Source organism: Malus sylvestris, chromosome 15, assembly GCF_916048215.2.
Source record: "Malus sylvestris chromosome 15, drMalSylv7.2, whole genome shotgun sequence".
Taxonomy (NCBI): Eukaryota; Viridiplantae; Streptophyta; class Magnoliopsida; order Rosales; family Rosaceae; genus Malus; species Malus sylvestris.
The window spans coordinates 33,211,262-33,231,062 of record NC_062274.1 but is presented as its reverse complement, the minus strand read 5'-3'; the positions used below and the strand labels follow the sequence as shown (position 1 = coordinate 33,231,062).

The 19,801-nt window shown below is 37.3% G+C and overlaps 1 protein-coding gene across 1 annotated transcript; it reads left to right on the top strand.

Moving 5' to 3' along the window:
* Positions 1-11,730: 11,730 nt before the first annotated feature.
* On the top strand, positions 11,731-14,536 carry LOC126605863 (ras-related protein RABH1e). The gene is made up of 6 exons (XM_050273317.1): positions 11,731-11,975; positions 12,097-12,167; positions 12,881-12,969; positions 13,357-13,468; positions 13,854-13,944; positions 14,116-14,536. Exons 1-6 carry the CDS (start codon positions 11,859-11,861, stop codon positions 14,257-14,259), a joined length of 624 nt encoding a protein of 207 aa, XP_050129274.1. The 5' UTR covers positions 11,731-11,858; the 3' UTR covers positions 14,260-14,536.
* Positions 14,537-19,801: the final 5,265 nt, after the last annotated feature.

The window sequence follows — 19,801 nt, the reverse complement described above, 5'->3', positions numbered from 1 at the left end:
TGGTATCCATAACTCATGCTCAGTTTGGAGCCTTGCAATTTGAAGAACTCTTGCGAGAACTGACTGAGGAACACATAGTCTCTATCACTGACTGATACTATGGAGTTTAAACACATGGTCCACAAATAGCTGTGTACGGAAGGGATATAGCAACAAAGTGGGCAAACTTAGATAATCTACCTACCACAACCATGATCACTGTCTTGCCCTTGCAGTTAGGTAACCTCACAATGAAATCTATGCTAATGCTAGTCCATATTTTCTCTAGAATGGGAAGAGGTGGAAGTAAACCTGGTGGACCTATGGTTTCATATTTATTTTGTTGACAGATAGCACGCTTAGGTACATATTTCTTAATATCTTTCTTCATTCCTTACCAATAAAAGAACCTCTTGAGCCTTTGATAGGTTTTGAGCACCCATTGGTGACCAACAGTAGGATTGTAGTTGTAAGATCCCATATCGCCCAGGGGTGATGATCCTGTAAGCCTTATATGTACATATCCCATCCCTTTAGCAACGAGTCCTTTTTGAGAGCTCACTGGTTTCTGGTTCCATCGAAACTCCAAAATTCAACGAGTTCGCGGGAGAGCAATCCCATGATGGGTGACCCACTGAGAAGTTCTCATGTGAGTTCTCATAAAAAAAAAACCATGAGGGCGTGGTCGGGGCCCAAAGTGGACAATATCGTGCTACGGCGGAATCGAGCCCGGGATGTGGTGGGGGCCCGGGCTGGGATGTGACAATTTGGTATCATAGCTAATCCCCGGTCAGATGTGTGCCGACGAGGACGTTGGGCCCCTAAGGGGGTGGACTGTAAGATCCCATATCACATAGGGGTGAGAATCCTGTAAGCCTTATATGTACATATCCCCTCCCTATAGCAACGAGGCTTTTTGAGAGCTCACTAGCTTTGGGTTCCATCAGAACTCCGAAGTTAAGCGAGTTCACGAGAGAGCAATCCCAGGATGGGTGACCTACTGGGAAGTTCTCGTGTGAGTTCCCATAAACAAAACTGTGAGGGCGTGGTCGGGGCCCAAAGCAAACAATATCGTGCTACGATGGAGTCAAGCCTAGGATGTGGTGAGGGCCCGGGCCGGGATGTGACAACAATGGTGTTCCTCCAAGATTTTGGACTTCCAACTAGAGGTAGGGCTTAGAACAATTCTGCCCTTGTACTTCAAAAACCCATTGTCAATGTGAAATTTGCTTAACTAGGAATTAGTGCCTCATGAAGGATTTGCAATGGAGTGTGCCACCTCTTGTGACTTACTTTTAACAGCCATCCAAAATATGGATATGTGATAGCCCTACACTCCAGCATATTAAGTGATACTTCCACAGGCACATCAGAGAATTCATTGGGTGTTGGACCCCTAGATAAGGCATCAACAACCACATTATCTTTGCCATGTTTGTACTGAATCTCATAATCATAACCAAGCAATTTTGAAACCCATTTTTGCTGGAAAGCAGTGTTAACTCTATGTTGCAAGAAATATTTAAGTCTATTGTGATCAGTCTTAATGATAAATTGTCTTTCTTGCAAGTAGTTATGCCACTTCTTTATAGCATGCACTATAATAATGAGTTTTCTCTCATAAGTAGAAAGAGCTTGGTTCCTTGGCCCCAATGCTTGGCTAGTGAAAGCCACTGGTACACCCCTTTATTGCAAGACAGCTTCTATCCTATTACCAGAAGTATAACACTCCAACTCAAATGACTTTGAAACATCAGGAAGAGTCAAGACCTGTGGTGAAGCCATTACCCTCTTCAAGTGCTCAAAAGCCTCATTAGCTGAGAGAGACCATACGAAGCTATCCTTCTTAGTGAGATAATATAGAGGCTAACAATTTTCCTATATCCTGGCACAAATTTTATGTAATATCCAGTTAATCCCAAGAACCCTCTTAATAGTTTCACAGTGGTAGGAACTGGCCAATCAAGTATAGCCTTAAGCTTTGTAGGGTCAGCTGATACTCATTCTCTAGACACAATATGGCCTAAGTACTCCACAATGCTTTGACCAAAAGCACATTTTTTCTTTTTCACATATAGTTGATTCTGCTGCAAAATTGCAAAGGTTTCTTGCAAGTGAAGCAAGTAATCCTCCAATATTTTACTATAGATCAAAATATCATTAAGGAAGACCAAGATAAACTTTCTGAGAAAGGGCCTGAAAAGATTATTCATGAGGTTTTGGAAGGTAGTAGGAGCATTGGTGAGTCCAAATGGCATAACCAAAAATTCACAGTGACCTGCATGAGTTCTAAATGTAGTTTTCTCAATGGGATTGGATATATGTCATTCACAGTGATGGCATTCAACTCCCTATAATCTATACACGTTCTCCGTGTACCCTATTTCTTTCTCACTAAGAGAATCGGAAATGAAAAGGGGTTATGACTTGGCCTTATGAATCATGCATCTAGGAGTTCTTTAAGTGCCTTCTCAATCTCAAACTTTTGAATCAGGTCATAGTGATATGGTCTTATGTTGGGTGGTTTTGCACTAGGAATCAAGGGGATTTTATAGTCATGGTCTCTAGGAGGTGGTAGAGTAGTAAGCACTGCTAAAACTTCCTTAAATTGCCCCAAAATCTCCTGTAACTACTGCAACTGAAGAGGAGTGAGGTCAGAGGCTTCTATTTTTTCCTTGGACATAGAGTACAATAACATTCCCAAATTGGAGTTATAAGATTCCTTATCAAGTTGTTGCACTGAAATTTCTTGTACCAAAGATGTAGGAGGAACACTGTGATGCAACTTGTATGTATATGCCCCCTTTTTGAATTCCAAGGTCAATAACTGAAAATCCCAGAGCACATGACTTATAATGGACAACCATTTGACCCCCAAAACCATGTCACAACCTCCTAGTGGCAAGGAAAATAACTCAGATGAGCATTCATAACCACCTAATAACAGATGGACATCCTTATAACAACCACTACCTTTAATCTTTCCCTCATTGGCAATCATTACTTCAAATGCTTGAGTACTTTCAGCTACTCAATTCCATTTCTTAGCTAATCTAGAGTCCAAGAAATTATGAGTACTTCTTAAATCAAGCAAAATTCTTACTGTTTGGTTCCGCACAAGACCCTCAACTTTCATTGTTTGCACTGATTGCTTGGCAGGTGTGCCATAGAATGCACATTCACTCAACTCCATGTGCAACAACTCAGGGGCTACAACATCTTCTCCATTGTTAGTCCTTAACTATTCATCAACTACATCCAACATCAACAGTTGTTTATGGAGAAATTTATGACCTCTAACCCATTTTTCTTCACAGAACCACCACTCTCATTTTTCCCTCTTGCGCTAAACCTCTTCAGGGATGAGTTTCTTATAAGGCAAGGTAGAAGTTCTAGGTTAAGGGGCAGGGAGTTGGGGTAACACCAAAGCATGTGGTTTCAAAATAGTTGCAGGTCTAAGGAACATTGGTTTGAGTGCACTGAATTTAGCATCAACTTGAAGAGCAATAGAAATAGCATCATGCACAGTAGAATGCCTTTACAACTTAACATCATTCTGCAATTCTCATTTTAAACCTCTTAAGAAACAACTTTTAAGCATCACAAGACCAACATCACCATATCTAGTTGCAAGTTTACAGAATTCAACAATGTAATCTTTCAGAGTACCTGATTGTCGAAGTTTGAAAATAAACTCAATGCTATCTTTGAATTCAGTGGGACCAAACTCTTGGCAAAAGGCCTTGGTGAACTCCGATCAAGTAGGCGTTGAATGCAGACAATTCCTCCATCGAAACCACTATAGTGGTTCACCATCCAAATAGACTGAGATTGTAACTACCTTCTGGTGCTCCGGAATGGCATAGTAGGAAAAATATTGTTCAACTTCGTAGATCTAGGCCAATGGATCATCGTTGTCACTGAAACGAGGGAAATCCAGTCGTTGTTGTCATTAAGGACGAGGATTAAGGCCTCCCCCATCGCAAGTGTCTCGTCTATGATGGCGAGGTGTCTTAATACTACGAAAATCAACATCATTAGTAAGGATCTAAGAAGGAGCAACTGGAACATCGGATTGCGATAACAGATCTAAAGGTTGGCTCCCTTCCCCCCAACAAAAACTTGCTTCCGGCACAATTGCTCAAAGAATGCTTGCAATTTGAGCTCCCACGACGCCGATAAGGAAGCATTGTTGGCGGAAATAGCAATCTGAATAATCTGAGGCAAGTCAGTGATGGTAGCTTCCATTGCACTTATAGGAGAATCCATGGTGGAAAACTTGGAATTGGTGGTGTGGTGGGGCAGACAAGAGGGAAACCATGACCAGAATGTGACAACCCGTCCCAAATTTTATTATTTTATAAATTTTAAAAGCGTGATTTTACGATAATGCCCTAGAGATGAATGGTTTTTTTGACTTTCATTTACCTACGTATAGTGAGATGTATGGAATTCTTTTAGCGTATTCCTTAAGCACTCGACAATATGGGCTCGTAGACGCAAGCAGAAGAAGATTTGGAGTTACGATTAAAGTTCTACGGAACTCTAACCCGAGAAGTACTTTTATTTTGGTTACGATTTATATTTTTATATGTATATAATTATTAGTATTATTAATTTATTAATTATTGGGAGAATATGAGAAAGGAAGAGAAGATATGTCGGGGAGGACGAATAGAGGGAACAGGATTGGGCAAAACTGCCCAATCTGGAAGAAGGAAGAAATGGCGAATCAAGAGAAGAGAGAAGGAGATGATGGCCAACCAGAAAAGGGGAAGAAGGGAAAGGATGGAGAAGGAAAAGGAGGGGAAACGCCGGGTCTTCTTCTTGACCCGCGCGACCCGGCCAAGCTCCAAGGCCGAATTCACCTATTTCCCGGCCACTTTCCGATGAATTGTCTCAAACCACCACCTAGAAACAACTTCCTAGCCTTCCCTCTTCCATTTCCATTCAAAATTTGAAGGAATTTGGTGGTAATTTATTCAAAAACCGAATGTGGGTGCTGTGAGGAACATTGCTCAAAATCCACCACTTGTGAAACGTTTTCCTTTAATTACCACTACCATTAGACTTCCCTAGAACCCAGAAACAAAGCCCAAGCAGTGGTGGAGGCGTTGGAACAAGTTTGGAGGTCGAATCGAAGCACACCAAATTCTAGGATCCGCACGAATTTTGGTGAAATTGAAGTGTTTCCAAGCCAAATTGACCTTGGTCACAGGTATAAAAGTTGTTCTACTCATTGAGATCTTCAAAAATGCAAATTTTGGTAATTTTTAGAAATAGTTGAATTTTCCGGCGAGCCGAGCCGGCCGACTGCCACCCGCGGCGGCTGGTGCGGTGGCGTGTGGCCTGAGGGCCACCAATGCTATTTTTAGATGATATGTGATGTCTTGAATTCAGTTTTGAGAAGTGAATGATGTAGATTGATCATTAGAACCAAAATTCTCTAAGATACATTAATAGGCCATTATATGAATCGACGATCCGACCGTTGGATCGTCATCAAACTTTGGTAGATTATTATTCATAATATTTAAGGAATATAGGAACTTACGGATTGAGAATCCGACATATGGATCTCCTCGAATTAGATTTGTAAGTTCGTAAAATAAAATGCTGAACGCCACTTGATTTTGGCAATTGGTGGAGATCCGACTGTTGGATCGTTCTGAAACTTTAGTATGTTATTTTAGAAGCATAATGTGGATCCTTGGAAGTTACAGATCAGAGATCTGATTTGTGGATCTTCTGGACCGAATTGCGTAGATTTGAGTGCGATGTAAGTTATGTATTATATCAACGAGAATTCTTAGATATGGTTTGATAATTGGTCACATGCGCCGATCGTTTATGACACCTCGATGTTCGTGCTAGGAAGTTGTAGCGCGGACTCCAGGTGAGTGGATCTTTCCTTGCTCATCATATGTTTCATGATTGATAATTCTATAAATGCTTTTAAATAAAACTGAGAAACTTATGCCATGACTATATATATATATATATATATATATATATATATATATATATATATATATATATATATATAAGTTATAAAATACTATGAGATGGTTGAGTTAGATTTCATCGTGATCTATCCATGTGCGTATTAATATAAATGATTGTGAACTACGAATGGCTTGATCCCTGTTTAGGGTACGTAGGCAGTCTAACGAGACGTTAGATGCAGCCATATAAGAAATGAAATTAAATAATCGAGACCCTAGCCTTGTTTAAGGAACTGAACAATGTGTGTGGGCTTTTGGTTTTAGGTATGTATATATACGCTTGATGTTTCCCAGAAAATGCAATTAAAGGATTTATACTTTAAAAATGCTATGCCTATTGAATAATGCTTAATCGATGAGTTGAATTGTTTGCATATGTGTGTGTGTATATATATATAATTGTGGTGCTGTGAACGCTTTGAAGTGTAAAGGTGAATGCAGGACACTCGGGTAAGTTCAGGTAAGTTCAGGTAAGTTTAGGTAAACTCAAGCAAGTATAGGGTATTAGTTTGACTGATGAGATATGTGATAAGATATTAATATGTCGTATAGGTCACTAGAGGTGACTCCGACTATTATATGCTAGCCATAACTGATGAGATATATGATGAGATATTAATATGTCGTATAGGTCACTAGAGGTGACTCCGACTATTATATGCTAGCCATGATTGATGAGATATGTGATGAGATATGAATATGTAGTATAGGTCACTAGAGGTGACTCCGACTATTATATGCTAGCCATGATTGATGAGATATGTGATGAGATATGAATATGTCGTATAGGTCACTAGAGGTGACTTCGACTTACACGCTATTATATATAATGAATATATGTGATGAGCTAATATATGTGGTGAATACGTGATGAGCTAGTAGACGTGATGAATATACGATAAGTTAACATACGATTATAAATATGTGAAGCAAGACTTGAATCAATATACGTATATAAAGATGTATATTTTATATTCTAGGTCTGGAAATTATACAGGTGTTGTAGCTAGTGATTACATGTTTTATATGTTCTCTATTAGTATTTTACTTACAGGGACACCACCCTTATCTTGTCTTCACCATCCAGGTATTATTAGCTGAGTTTTATCATCACCAAAGACTCGCAACGATTCTTAGTATTGGAGACTATTTCGAGGGTACGATTCTTACATCACTTTTCTATACTTGCTTATGCTCTAACATCACGTGTGAATTGGGTTCATTCCAGCTCACCAGTGCACTCTGGTAATTAGGCACTTTTAGGTTTAAATTTATTCACAATTTTCCACAACATCACACTTTATGGCTTTGTCACCTTCCATGTGTCGGCCAGCACAGCTTGATTCGGAGTCCTAGTGGACATTCCGGGTTGGGGTGTGTCACAGAAGGCTGATACCAATGATATGGATCAACCTTAGATACCTTATCTCAAACCTGCAAGTAGCTTAGAGAATTGGAATGGAACAATGGCGAAAGAAGGAGGAAGAGGAAGCTGAGCTCCCAATATTTTTATGTAAAAATATTTTTTTAATTCAAATAACTGTTAGTCCCACAAGCTCCAAGTGAGCCTTTAATACAACTCCACAATTCCACTAATGCCATATGACACTTCTACTAATTATCTAATTAACAACTAAACTCCCATCTTAACCTCTACTAAGTGATTAAGCCAATCACTTATTACATTTCATATCATGTTCGAGTGGTGGTGCTTCAGCTGCTATAAGAAAAGATGGCGGAATTGTGTGGTAAAGAGCCACAAACGATGAGAATGGTGGTTGGGTCATGAGTTAGGTTCTTGCACACATGAATAAAGATACTATAGGCCTAGGGGGGTAGTTTTTTTAGAAAAAAAAAGTGTACAATTTTACATCCAAGTTATCAGCTCTAATTAAACTACAATTTAAAAAAATGGAACTTTAACAAAAAACTCACGGTACTGTTCATTTTAACAAAAAACCACATTTTTACACTAAAAAGTCAATTCTGGTACTATTCACTTTACCTTTTATCTTGTCTTCATCGTTAAAACTTAAAATTTTCAAGTCATTTTTATTATTATCTTTTTTTTAAATAGTCAGAGATGGACCACGTGATGACAACTAAAATAATAATTAATAGTTATGGATCCCCCGTTTCCTAACCTAGGTCCCTAATCCCCCCAAAACTGATCCCCACCACCACAAAGCAATTTTTTGTTCTCGTCTTCTCCATGTTCTTCTCCTCCTCCCTTTCAACCAAACTCAATTAAAATTGGGAGTTTCATAACAGTTGGAGTTCAACTAATCAAGTATCGGAATTCGACATAAAAACTTCACTCCACAAAGTATTATATATATATATATATGAGTATACTTCATTAATTCGTTTTGGGCATTATAATTTTGAATTTTACTACTAATTTATAAATTTTTATTCTAAGAATTCTCTAAATTACATATGAATCCTATAGTATTAATATGTCTGACTTCGCCAACAATGATTCTATTTGGAGGAAAACAGAAATGGATGCCCCCATCCATACAGATATCTGATTTCATCCCTGCTTGCACCACCACGCGGAGGTTGAGTTTGCTCGGAAGAGGGAGGAGTGACCGCGGGAGGAGTATGGATCTCAGAAGGAAATTGAGATTAGTTTTTCTTTTAATGAAATTACATATATCATCAACTAACGGGTGTTAATAGGTTCGCGAGTAGATCGGAATAATCCATAAAATAACGGATGATTAACGAGTCCATCCGTTAACGACCCAACCTGCTAAGCATTCATCCAAATATTAATTTTAACGGGTTAGATTGGATCGGGTCGGGTTAACGGATTGGGTAGAAAATGTCACCTCTATTCGCAATTACCACACAACCAAATGAGTGAAAAAAAAAAAACGAAACTCAAAAAGTCGACTCATGCGGGAGGTTCCAAAACTTCAAACCGACCCTCTGTTCGTAAAGAATAGTTTGTTACCTTGTTATTCACTCCAAAAGTGTCTTTAATATAGTTAGGGTTATTATGGTAAGAAGAAGAGTGGTTAAGGGCTTTAACACGAATGTAACAAGGGTTGCAAAGATAGGGTGAGGGTTTATGTTATTTCAGATGTTGAATTAATTGAATTTTTTTTTATATACTAAATTCATTAGTCTTTAACCATAATTGTAGGGAATTGTTATTAGCACTCCAAAAATCTCATTCTACACTCCAAACTTTCTATATTAGGAAAGAAAAATACACTTGTGAGGAGTGTAGAATGAGATTTTTAGAATGCCAATAACACTTCCCTGATTGTATAGTAAGATAAAATAGACCCTTCACATTGAGTATTTGAAAGGTGATTTTCACACACTTATTTTAAATTTTAACACAACCTCTCTTTATTTTTTGCCTTTAGATAGAACAAATCAAACGAAAAGAACAACCAAAATTAAACTAAAATGTGTAAGGAGTTAAAAAAAGTGTGCATTTATTTTTTGATCTAGATGCTTGGTTTTTGAATTTCTTAGACCAAATATCTAAGGCTTTTAGGTTTTAACCATTGAAGAAAGATTTGGTTACTTTAAACCTAAATGTTGGAGAATGATTGAGTTAGTTTAGGACCAACCATTAGGGAAGGATTGGGTCAATTGAAAACCTAAATTTTAGGTTTTACCCCAAGAGTTTGAGATAGTCTTAGAGATTTGATCAAACTACTTTTCTATAATTTTAATTAATTTAAAGTTACACAAACTATTATTATAATTGTTTTACCTTTTCACCAAAAAGTGTTTTACTTTAAAGTTATTTAATAAGAAAAAAAGTGTTTTGTAAAAAAATAAATTGTCGGCATATATTAAAAACAATGGCCTCCAAACAACAATTTTTAAAAGCAGTTTGTAGATTGCTTTTAAAAGCTTCTTTCATAAACAATAGAGTGAGCATTTTATGAATACTTTAAATTCCTCATATAGCCTTATTAGTGTTTAAAATGACATTATACATCATTCTACGAAAAAAATTTCCTTTGGAGAACAAAGTGATTGGCAATGCCTACTACTATAACCACTAATCTGACACCACCACACTATTATCATCACCACCGCCACCACCACAATCATTACCACAACCACTGCACCGCAACCACTTGCATTACCACCACCATCGTTGCTGCCGCCGCTGCCATAATTGTCACCACCACCGTCGTGGTTGGCGTCTCCCCTAATATCATTGTTACCTTAGATATGCATCCTAACCACCACACCCCACTATCACCATCGATGTAGCTACCCTCACCATTACTACCCCCACCACTGCCATAGTCGCCACCACCTACGACTGCAACCACCAGCACCACCATTGCTACCATCACCACCATCACCACCACCATCTTTGCAACCACCAACCCAACAATGTCTCCACTGCCACCACCATCACTACTACCTCTACACCCCAACCACCACTAGCACTGCTACCTCTACCTTAACCACCATACCCTAATATTGGCACTACCACACCCTATTATTGGTACCATCATCGGATAGGATGTGTGTGATGTATGGATGTTTAGAAAAATTACATTAGCACTCTTCAAATTTTGGACGTCTTTTATTGTCGTGTTGGAATGGGCTTAAACCAACTGAACCAAATTGATTAACAATAGTTGATTTGGTTTGGTTTCAATAGTGGTATTAGTCAAACCAAATCAAATTGAACCGTTAACTGCTAATTGATTTGGTTATATTTTTTATGTCCAACCTAACCGTGACCACCCTTACTATAGACCTTATCGGTAAGAGGCAGAGATGCTGATTAACCTTAAAGGGTTCTGCTAATTTCTCCTTTATTAATTTTGTTTAGTTTTAAAAAATGCTAGGTTTGGCACATTATATTGTTAGATTGTTAGATGCTGGGTCTCATTGGTTTTTCAAAAGCTTAGCTTAATTTACAAAGCAGCATTCAAGCTTATTGCTCCTTTTCAATGTTGGATCTTAATTTGAGATCCTACTTCCATGGACAACGTCGTGTTTGCACGTTGCGAGTCTTTGCGACTCGTTCATGCACATGCACACATGCAGTTTGGTGTAAAATATACATCACCTTTTCTCTTTGAGCTAAAGAAATTGAAGGTATATGCACGAAAAGGCCAACATTTTGTTGGCATTTCTTTAGACTTTAGTGCCGATATGTGAATAGTCCGGTGCCACCCCATTTGAGTTGGTGAATCTTCATTGCTTTTTCAATGCAGGTGAAAGGGGAAGTGGGACGTCATCACACAATCTCACTTCAACAATACAACAACAGACGCTTAATCACACATGCTCTATCTTCTTTATTTTCAAGCTCACCAAACCCTTTTTCTGGTCCCACAATTTCTCATGACCGTAGTTTCACCATTGAACAGAAGAATCTCTTCTCGAGTAGAGATAAACAATGCAACACTCGAAAATGTCGAATATACACAATTCTAAACGAAGTAGAATTTGAAATGCATCCTTTAAGATAAAAAATTTCTTACATAACTAAAACAAGAGGCATGACACACTCAAATGATTAATTATTAGTCGCATGGTTGCAAGAACGTTTACCTTGCACCTCATGTCGCGTGTTCGCAAGAGTTTTTAGAGTGGTTAACAGTCATTGAGTGGTGATGGGTAGGTACGTAAATCTAAAAGAGATGAGGGCAAATTCGGGCAGTAAACAAAATATAAAAGATTACTGACTTTTGCCGGTTTCGTCGTGGTTGGCGGTTTCCACTCGCCTCCGTATATAAACACGTTCAACTCAAAAAATCGAAAAAAAACATAACGCAGAGTCAATTTTTTGGATTCAGATCCAAAAAAGCAGTCGGAAGAAAACGAAAACGAATCGAGGGCGCTGAAACAAAATTAATCAAATCAATCTTGAAAATGGCGACGGTATCCCCTCTGGCCAAATACAAGCTCGTCTTCCTCGGCGATCAGTCCGTCGGCAAAACCAGCATCATCACCCGCTTCATGTACGACAAATTCGACACCACTTATCAGGTCAATTCCCAATTTTTCAGTTTTCCATTTTGTTCGTCTTCGTCTCAAACAATCGATCGATCGATCAGTTTTTTTATATATATATATATTTTAGTGTAATGTTGTTTTTATTTGCTTGCAGGCTACGATTGGAATCGATTTTCTGTCAAAAACGATGTACCTTGAAGATCGGACAGTTCGTTTGCAGCTCTGGTACAGATTCCTTTGTAATTTACGGTTGATTTTGGAATTAAGATTGTGATTTATGGGTTGATTAAATAAATGACTATTTAGTTAATTAGGGGGACGTTGATTGTAATCAAAATAATGTACATGTCAATTTGTTTGAGGCTGATCCGATTGTTTGTCGATTGCGATGTGATTGCGTGCCATCCATACGTACACATTACGATACGAATAAGTGTGTCTTTGTAGTGTTTTAATTTGTTTATAAGAGTAATTTTGATGTATTGGATGTTGCTCTGCGTGAGGGAGAGATAGGGATGACAATGGTTAAGATCTTGATTGTGCTGCATCCTTTGGAGCCAAATAAGTGAATGGAAACCGTGTTAAGAATGACACAAGTCCCCATTTGTAACGAATTAGTGCTTTCTTCAAAATTAGATGTTTGTTTTTTCCTTTATACCGCCGTCCAGTTGTAATGTTTTGTTTCCTGCACACCTGATAAGACCTGATCATAGTGGTTTTTGTTGCTTGACTCTAAATGCGTAGGTACGTCTAAGTTGACAAGCAAATATATTGTCCTATTTCGTGTTTCTTTCTATGAGTATTTGGTGAAGAAAATGTTAGGGCTTGTTAATGTAACTCACTCGTTGCTTTGTTAGTTTGTGTTTGTTTACATGATGTACATAATATGTTTGTTTAGGGTCTTTATTTTCCTGAACCATGGTATTGTTACTTTACAGGGATACTGCAGGGCAAGAAAGGTTTAGGAGTCTGATTCCAAGCTATATCAGGGATTCTTCTGTTGCTGTAATCGTCTATGATGTAGCCAGTGAGTATTGATCAAGAGAAGTTGGGTTTTTTAGAATCATATAGTCAATTCAAAAGTTTCCTCATTCAATCTGAATTCAGTTTCACCCGGAAAGCTATAAAGCTCGTTTGTCATGACCAAGCCTCTTAGTTGGTAAACACTAAACAATTTTGTTTCGGTGTTAAAAAAAATTGGATGGTTGGAAATCAGATACACAGAAAAACCAACTTTCTTTCCTTCTGCCTCTGTGCGGTTGCACATCCATGTATGTGGGCGCTCTTTTCTCATTGCACAGCCCTTACAACATGGAGCATTAAACTTGTTGATCAATTCATCATTTACCCTTACTTTCTACTCCTCATACAGACATTTTGTTTTCTAAACTCCTGGCTGAACCGTCACATGCAGATAGACAGTCATTTCTGAACACCAATAAGTGGATTGAGGAAGTACGGACAGAACGGGGGACTGATGTCATCATCGTGCTTGTGGGGAACAAGACTGATCTTGTTGATAAAAGGTGAGGGCTAAAATTATTCCCTTCCCCTTCATTTTGCAAACAGTAATGTTGTACTTGTGCTGATTAAACAATTTTAGCTTCAGTCCATCTTAAGCACTTGGACATATGTACAGAACCAAAACCTACACGGTCCATATAGGTGTTTCTTCTGCAAGTGAACCATTACCATTCAATCTTTCTAAGACGATAAGATATCCAGGCCACCATTCGATGTTGTATTTTGAATACAATACAATTCTTGCTTTTTTACAATGCATATGGAATAGACGTATGGAGTGATTTGTTGAGTTTATCCAGTCACTTAAACAATACTAAGTAGTTCGTTTGTTTTAATTTTTAAAATTTTTAAAATTGTTCCGACTATATGGTTTTGTTGATCAAACAGGCAAGTCTCGATAGAGGAAGGAGATTCAAAATCTCGTGAGTTCGGAGTCATGTTCATTGAAACTAGTGCAAAAGCAGGATTTAACATCAAGGTAAAGATAAATAAATTACTGATCAATTTTATTTGAGGTATGTTTCCCAGGAGGATTTTTCTACTACATTGACATGATAATCATCTTAACTTATTTAGCGTGATTTCTTCTGATACAAGTATTCTTGGTTTCCCACATTTTTGTTTGACTACTACAATTGCAAAATTGCAGCCTCTGTTCCGTAAAATTGCGGCCGCATTGCCAGGGATGGAGACCCTTTCTTCCACAAAACAGGAAGACATGGTCGATGTAAACCTAAGGGCGACTGTTAACTCATCCCAAGCAGAGCAGCAAGGGGGAGGCTGTGCGTGCTAGGCGGCCATTCATTTATTTGAAGGAAAAAGAGAAAGCAAGTAGCATAATCAAAATCCAGCCAACATAGTGATCAAGTAACTGATGTATTTACAGCAGTGTGAAGTGGCGTCGATGCTTTCTGTTCCGTCATGTATCAGGCGGTTTTCTAAGTGTTCATGGGAAACTAGAGGTAGCAATTCTTCTGTTCTAACCTACTTAGTATATGAGAGCTTGGAGTGTTTGTTATATTTCCTACAACATATATTTTTTCTTGCAGTATATGCGAATTGCGAATTGCTCCCTGTCTGTTTTGGAGCAGAAATATCGAGAGATTAAGAAAAGGAAATCGTCGATAGTTAGCATGCCAGAACCCCGTGTCAAATTGCGGTTTTTGAAAAGATATATTGAAAATGAAACTATTGTTCTAATAAATTACGCCATTTTTTTTCAATGGTACGAACTACTCGATAGTAGAAATGAACGATCATGAATGAATGAATTGAGGAAATACTATTTTGTCTTGCCAATTTTATGGATAAAAAGCTAGACTACTCAGTAGTCCGGACTACTAAAGATAAACTCTAAAGAATGATCAGACAGTTGACTTGGCAATATATTTGATAGGGATATATGGTGCAGCGGGTTTAACTAAGTACAAATTAAACATAAAAATTGTAGAAATGGAAAGTCTCTTTGGACCTCAGGGTTCAAAGAAATAGTTGTCACTTACTGTTCGAACTTAATTTAACGGTAGATCGTCATTTAACTTTTTTGTTGTACTTTTTCATCTACCATTGAATTAAGATCGAATGGTGGGTAACCACGATTTCTTTGAACCTTAGAATCTAGGAGAACATGACTTAGAAAAGGAAAATTATCAGAAGAAAAAAAAATAAAAATAAAAAAAGAAGAAGAAGAAGAATGGTTGCGGTCAAGAATAGTTAATGAATTGGCTTAATCACATCTACATTCTTGAAATTCAATTCGAGCCTCACATAACTATCTGAAATTCAAATTGTCACTTCATTCTCTTGAAATCTAAATTTGTGTCTCATATTACCCTCTACCGTTAGAATCCGTTAAAGGAAAACTAATGAAAAGGGCTTGAAAACTTTGAGTTTTAATGATAAGGACAAAATAAAGGGTAAAGTGAATAGTACCAGGATTGACTTTTTAGTGTAAAAAATGTGGTTTTTCGTTAAAGTGAACAGTACTGGGTGCTTTTCGTTAAAGTTCCCATCCGTTAATAGATACGTCGAAATTGTTTAAGCCGCACAAATAGGAACTATTGTCAGTAAGATATGTGCCACAGAAGGGCAATGTAGTTGTAAAAGGGCGGTTGGGAGGAATTAGCATCACCGATGAACTTTAACTGTGGATCCAATCGTCAACCACATGATTAATTCGACACTTGGGAAAATTAGCATCACCGATGACCTTTCTCCATGGCATAGACGAAACCAATGCCATCATTGTTGGAAAATCAGCCGAAGAAATATTTGGAATACATGTGAAGAATTACTTATCGACAAAGGTTTTTATGACCAAAAACAAAAAGAATTACCACAAGAAATGCTCCGAGCAAAAGATCAAGTCAAATTTGTTCAACTCAAACTTAAAAATGACACTAGCTGAAATGACTTACTCATCCAAGCTGTTTTCAAGGATCAAGCACAAACTCGCCCTTCACACAACAACGGTGATGAAGCAATAAGTAACCCTGCGTAGAAGCATATTGTTCATGAAATGCCACCCTCCACACCACCACTCTCATCAAGAAATCTCTACCAACCTCTCCAACTGATAGTAGTTCAAGTTCAAAGAAATGACAAAGGGAACCAATCAGAAAAGCTCTTTTCACCTCTAAACCAACAAAAAACCTAAGAGGCTGCTCTCTTAAAAAAATCACTGGGATAAACTTTTTTTTCATTACTAGATAGAACTAATGCTTTAATCTCTTTCTATTTTGCATGATCCAAGTGATACCACAAGTGGATACAGTGAAGAGACCTTTGCATTTGAAGATACCGATGAAGAGATTGTAGCAAACCCAGATCGAAGCAAATAGAGTATGGTCCAACACTCATAAATCAATTTTCTTAACAATTTTTTTTTCCATCTTCATCTTCTTGAATGAATAGTCTCTCAACAGGCAACCATGTCCTATAAACGTTGCATGGTAAACTGTTCGTTTGACTAAAGTTATTACTGGTGTGGTTTGGCTTATACAAGCCAAAGGAGATTTGCCAGAATTGAGCCACATGCTCAGTTGGTCAAAAGTGATTCAATTTTGATAAATGATGAAGTGCTTTTGTTTGATTGTATTAGTATGCTTGATAAATGATTGAGGACTGGGAAATTGGTTTTTGCTTTTGCTTTTCTTAAGCGTGTATTAAATTGGATGTTGGGTTGGTTATTTTGAGGCTTCTCACATGACTTTCGATACCTAATACAAAATGTAAAGAACCCAAGTTCAATTTGTCAATTTCTTTTTATGGCTACAAATGAAATTTGGCATAATTAAATAATCACAAAGCCGCCTTCATTTTTAGATAGGTATCATATGTCATCCAATTTATTCGTATGCAAAAATTAAAGCTTAAGAGTAGTTTGTTAACCAATTCGTTTTAAGTTTTTAATTTTTTTTTAATTCTATAGATTGATGAAAAATACGTGGTCTAATGACTAATGAAGAAAAGGCGAAGGATAGATGGTGAAAGCAGTGTGAATCGATGTTCTAAAAAACGGTCTATACAGTTGGCCAACACCACAATTAAATACTAATCAGTTAAAAAATCAGGTATGACGTCTATGTGGGCCTAGGTAGAAAAGGTGATTGTCTTGTTTTTTTTTAATTGACTTTGAGTCTTGACTCACTCTCTCTTAGACAAAAAATAAATAAATAAACCAAGAATGTGATGTGTTCGTCGCTCTTTGTTATGGTTATTTGATGTTGTCAACAAATTGTAGTACTTTATAATTTTTTTTTTGTCAAAGTACTTTATAATTTAATTATATTCTGCCAGTTATGTTTCCCCATTACTAGTATAGTTTTTATTTATTGATTTATTGATGTTGTCAACAAATGGTAGTACTTTATAATTTAATTATATTCTGCCAGTTATGTTTCCCCATTACTAGTATAGTTTTTATTTATTTGTTTGTTTGTTTTAAATATAAATATGCACTTATTTATATGTCATATAATAAATTTAACTAAGATAAAAAAAAATAAAGAAATAAAATAAAATAAAAATCCCTAGGCCACCAATTAGGACCCTACCCAACGCTCGATAACAGCATAGCGATGTTTAAAACATAGGTGTGAACGGAATATGTTTGGAAATCAAACACAAAATGTCTTGATTATGCTCCCTCGATTGATTTCCGCATCCCCCTTTAGGTTCTTTTCCTTCAGATGGCATAAAGCCCATGGTTGAATGTTATAACCCGCAACTCTTAAGTTGCATAAATTTTCCAAAAGCTAGATTGCATTTGACTTCTGAGTAAGGAGTCCATGTCCCACACCCGTAGGCCGCCTAGCATAATCGCGCTTAATAGGGCTCGAGTCTTCCAACCTGCTAACCGAACAAGATGAAATAGGCTAAAAGAGACTCCTCTAACACTATCAATTTGAATTTCTTAAAGGGGTGTGCTATCCACACACCCCATTTTACTTCTCACACACCTCTTGATAATTCATGTCCGTTGATCTTCTTCAATTCATCCGATCCGATGGCCGAAAATTAAAAAGGTGTGTGAGAAGTAAAATGGGGTGTGTGGATATCACATCCCTTTCTTAAATCTCCTAGCGTATCATATATATTGATAAGTAAATATGGATGTAGATGAATTTGTAAAAAAAAAATGAAATGGCTTAAATTAATCCTTGCGATGTAATGAAAAAAATCCTTTTGATAAGCATGCATCACTTTTGGTTATGTTGTAGTTTCTAGAAATGAGTTGGTTAACTAAACTAGAATAGGTTAGGTGGTTTGCATCCAATGCGTTATTGGTTAGTACGTAAGGGAGAAAGCAAAAACTAAAGGAACATAAAACTAAACACGTCAAAAGAAATGGGTTTCTTTACCTATAAATATGATCTCCATTCATCCATTGCTTAAATCAAACAAATAATTTGCAATCACTTTAGCATCAATTTCAGAAACATACACCTTGAGCAATGGACTCCTCAATCGGATATGTAACTTTCATTGCATCTTTGCTCTTATGTCTCTCATCGTCTCCAACATCAATTGCAAATGCAACAACGTCTTCATTAATTAGTAGTGTTTGCAAGCAAACCCAAGACTGATTCGGTTACAACTACAATCAATGAGTAAAATCTCTTTGGAAAGATAATACCTTGATCAGCATCTAATCTCAAAGATCTTGATACAACCATTGTTAAATTAGCACTAACAAATGCACAACAAAGCAAAGCTTTCTTTGTCAATGCGCTCAACACCACCGGCAAAGGTATTGTTAAAGGATTTGAAGCAATAAAACAATGTGCATATTCATATGATTTTGCGGTAAACGGTTTCGCTTTCTCAATGCGAGGGATCAAAGATAATGACAAATCGGTATCCCAAATACTCACACAAGTACAAGACGAAATTGTTCGTTGCGAAAAAGCATTAGGCTCTGTCGAAATTGAACTTCCTGATTTAGTATCTTCGACAGACTTTTTGACCACGTTATGTAGGGATGTCGCATTCCTTATTACTTCCCAATTATGAAATATCTAGAAAAGATACGTGAACAATGTATTAAATTTAATATGTATTACTTACATGCTAAATAATAAACATACAACTATGAACTACTATATATTTAATTTGTAAAAGAAAAGAAAAGAATGAAAAATGATTGTGAGAAAACAAAAAGCTATTCTAATGTTGAATCCTTATGTGTTGCTCTTTTGGCTGTCCATATACACCCAGATATACTACACACGGAAATCTTAAGAACACAATATGCTATGCATCTTTAATCTTGACAGCATCAGTGGAAACTTTCAAACTATAATTCTTTGTTGATCATTCGAATTTGAAAATATGAAGGAAAAAAAACGCAAGACAATGTGCATATATAACCATGATAGCATTTCAAATGACCGCAACGCATTGAGGACAACAATGAGTCACATTGATACTGATACAATTACACTTTTGAGTTTTAAGGATTTGATTTTCTTTTTCTCCACTTTTCTACTGCTTTTAGTTATCAATGATTTTTGGGTACACAATCATACGAAGAAAATGCCAATTGGCAAGGAAGAGGTGTGTTTGTACCATACTTGATCAATCCCGAAACTACTGAGCACCAGTCAACGTTATATCGTCAATGACCCATAAGAGTTTCCCTCCAACCAGGAGGCCAATCACAACGCGACACGTGTCGACATTAGAAGCCAATCATAGCACGACACGTGTCAACATCAGAAGCCAATCATAACATGACAAAGGTTCTAAAAGTCGCTAGGCGTTAGTCGGGCGGCGAGCTGGGGCCTAGCGGCTAGGCGGGCGCCTAGGCGGACTAGGCGAATTTAAGTAAATCT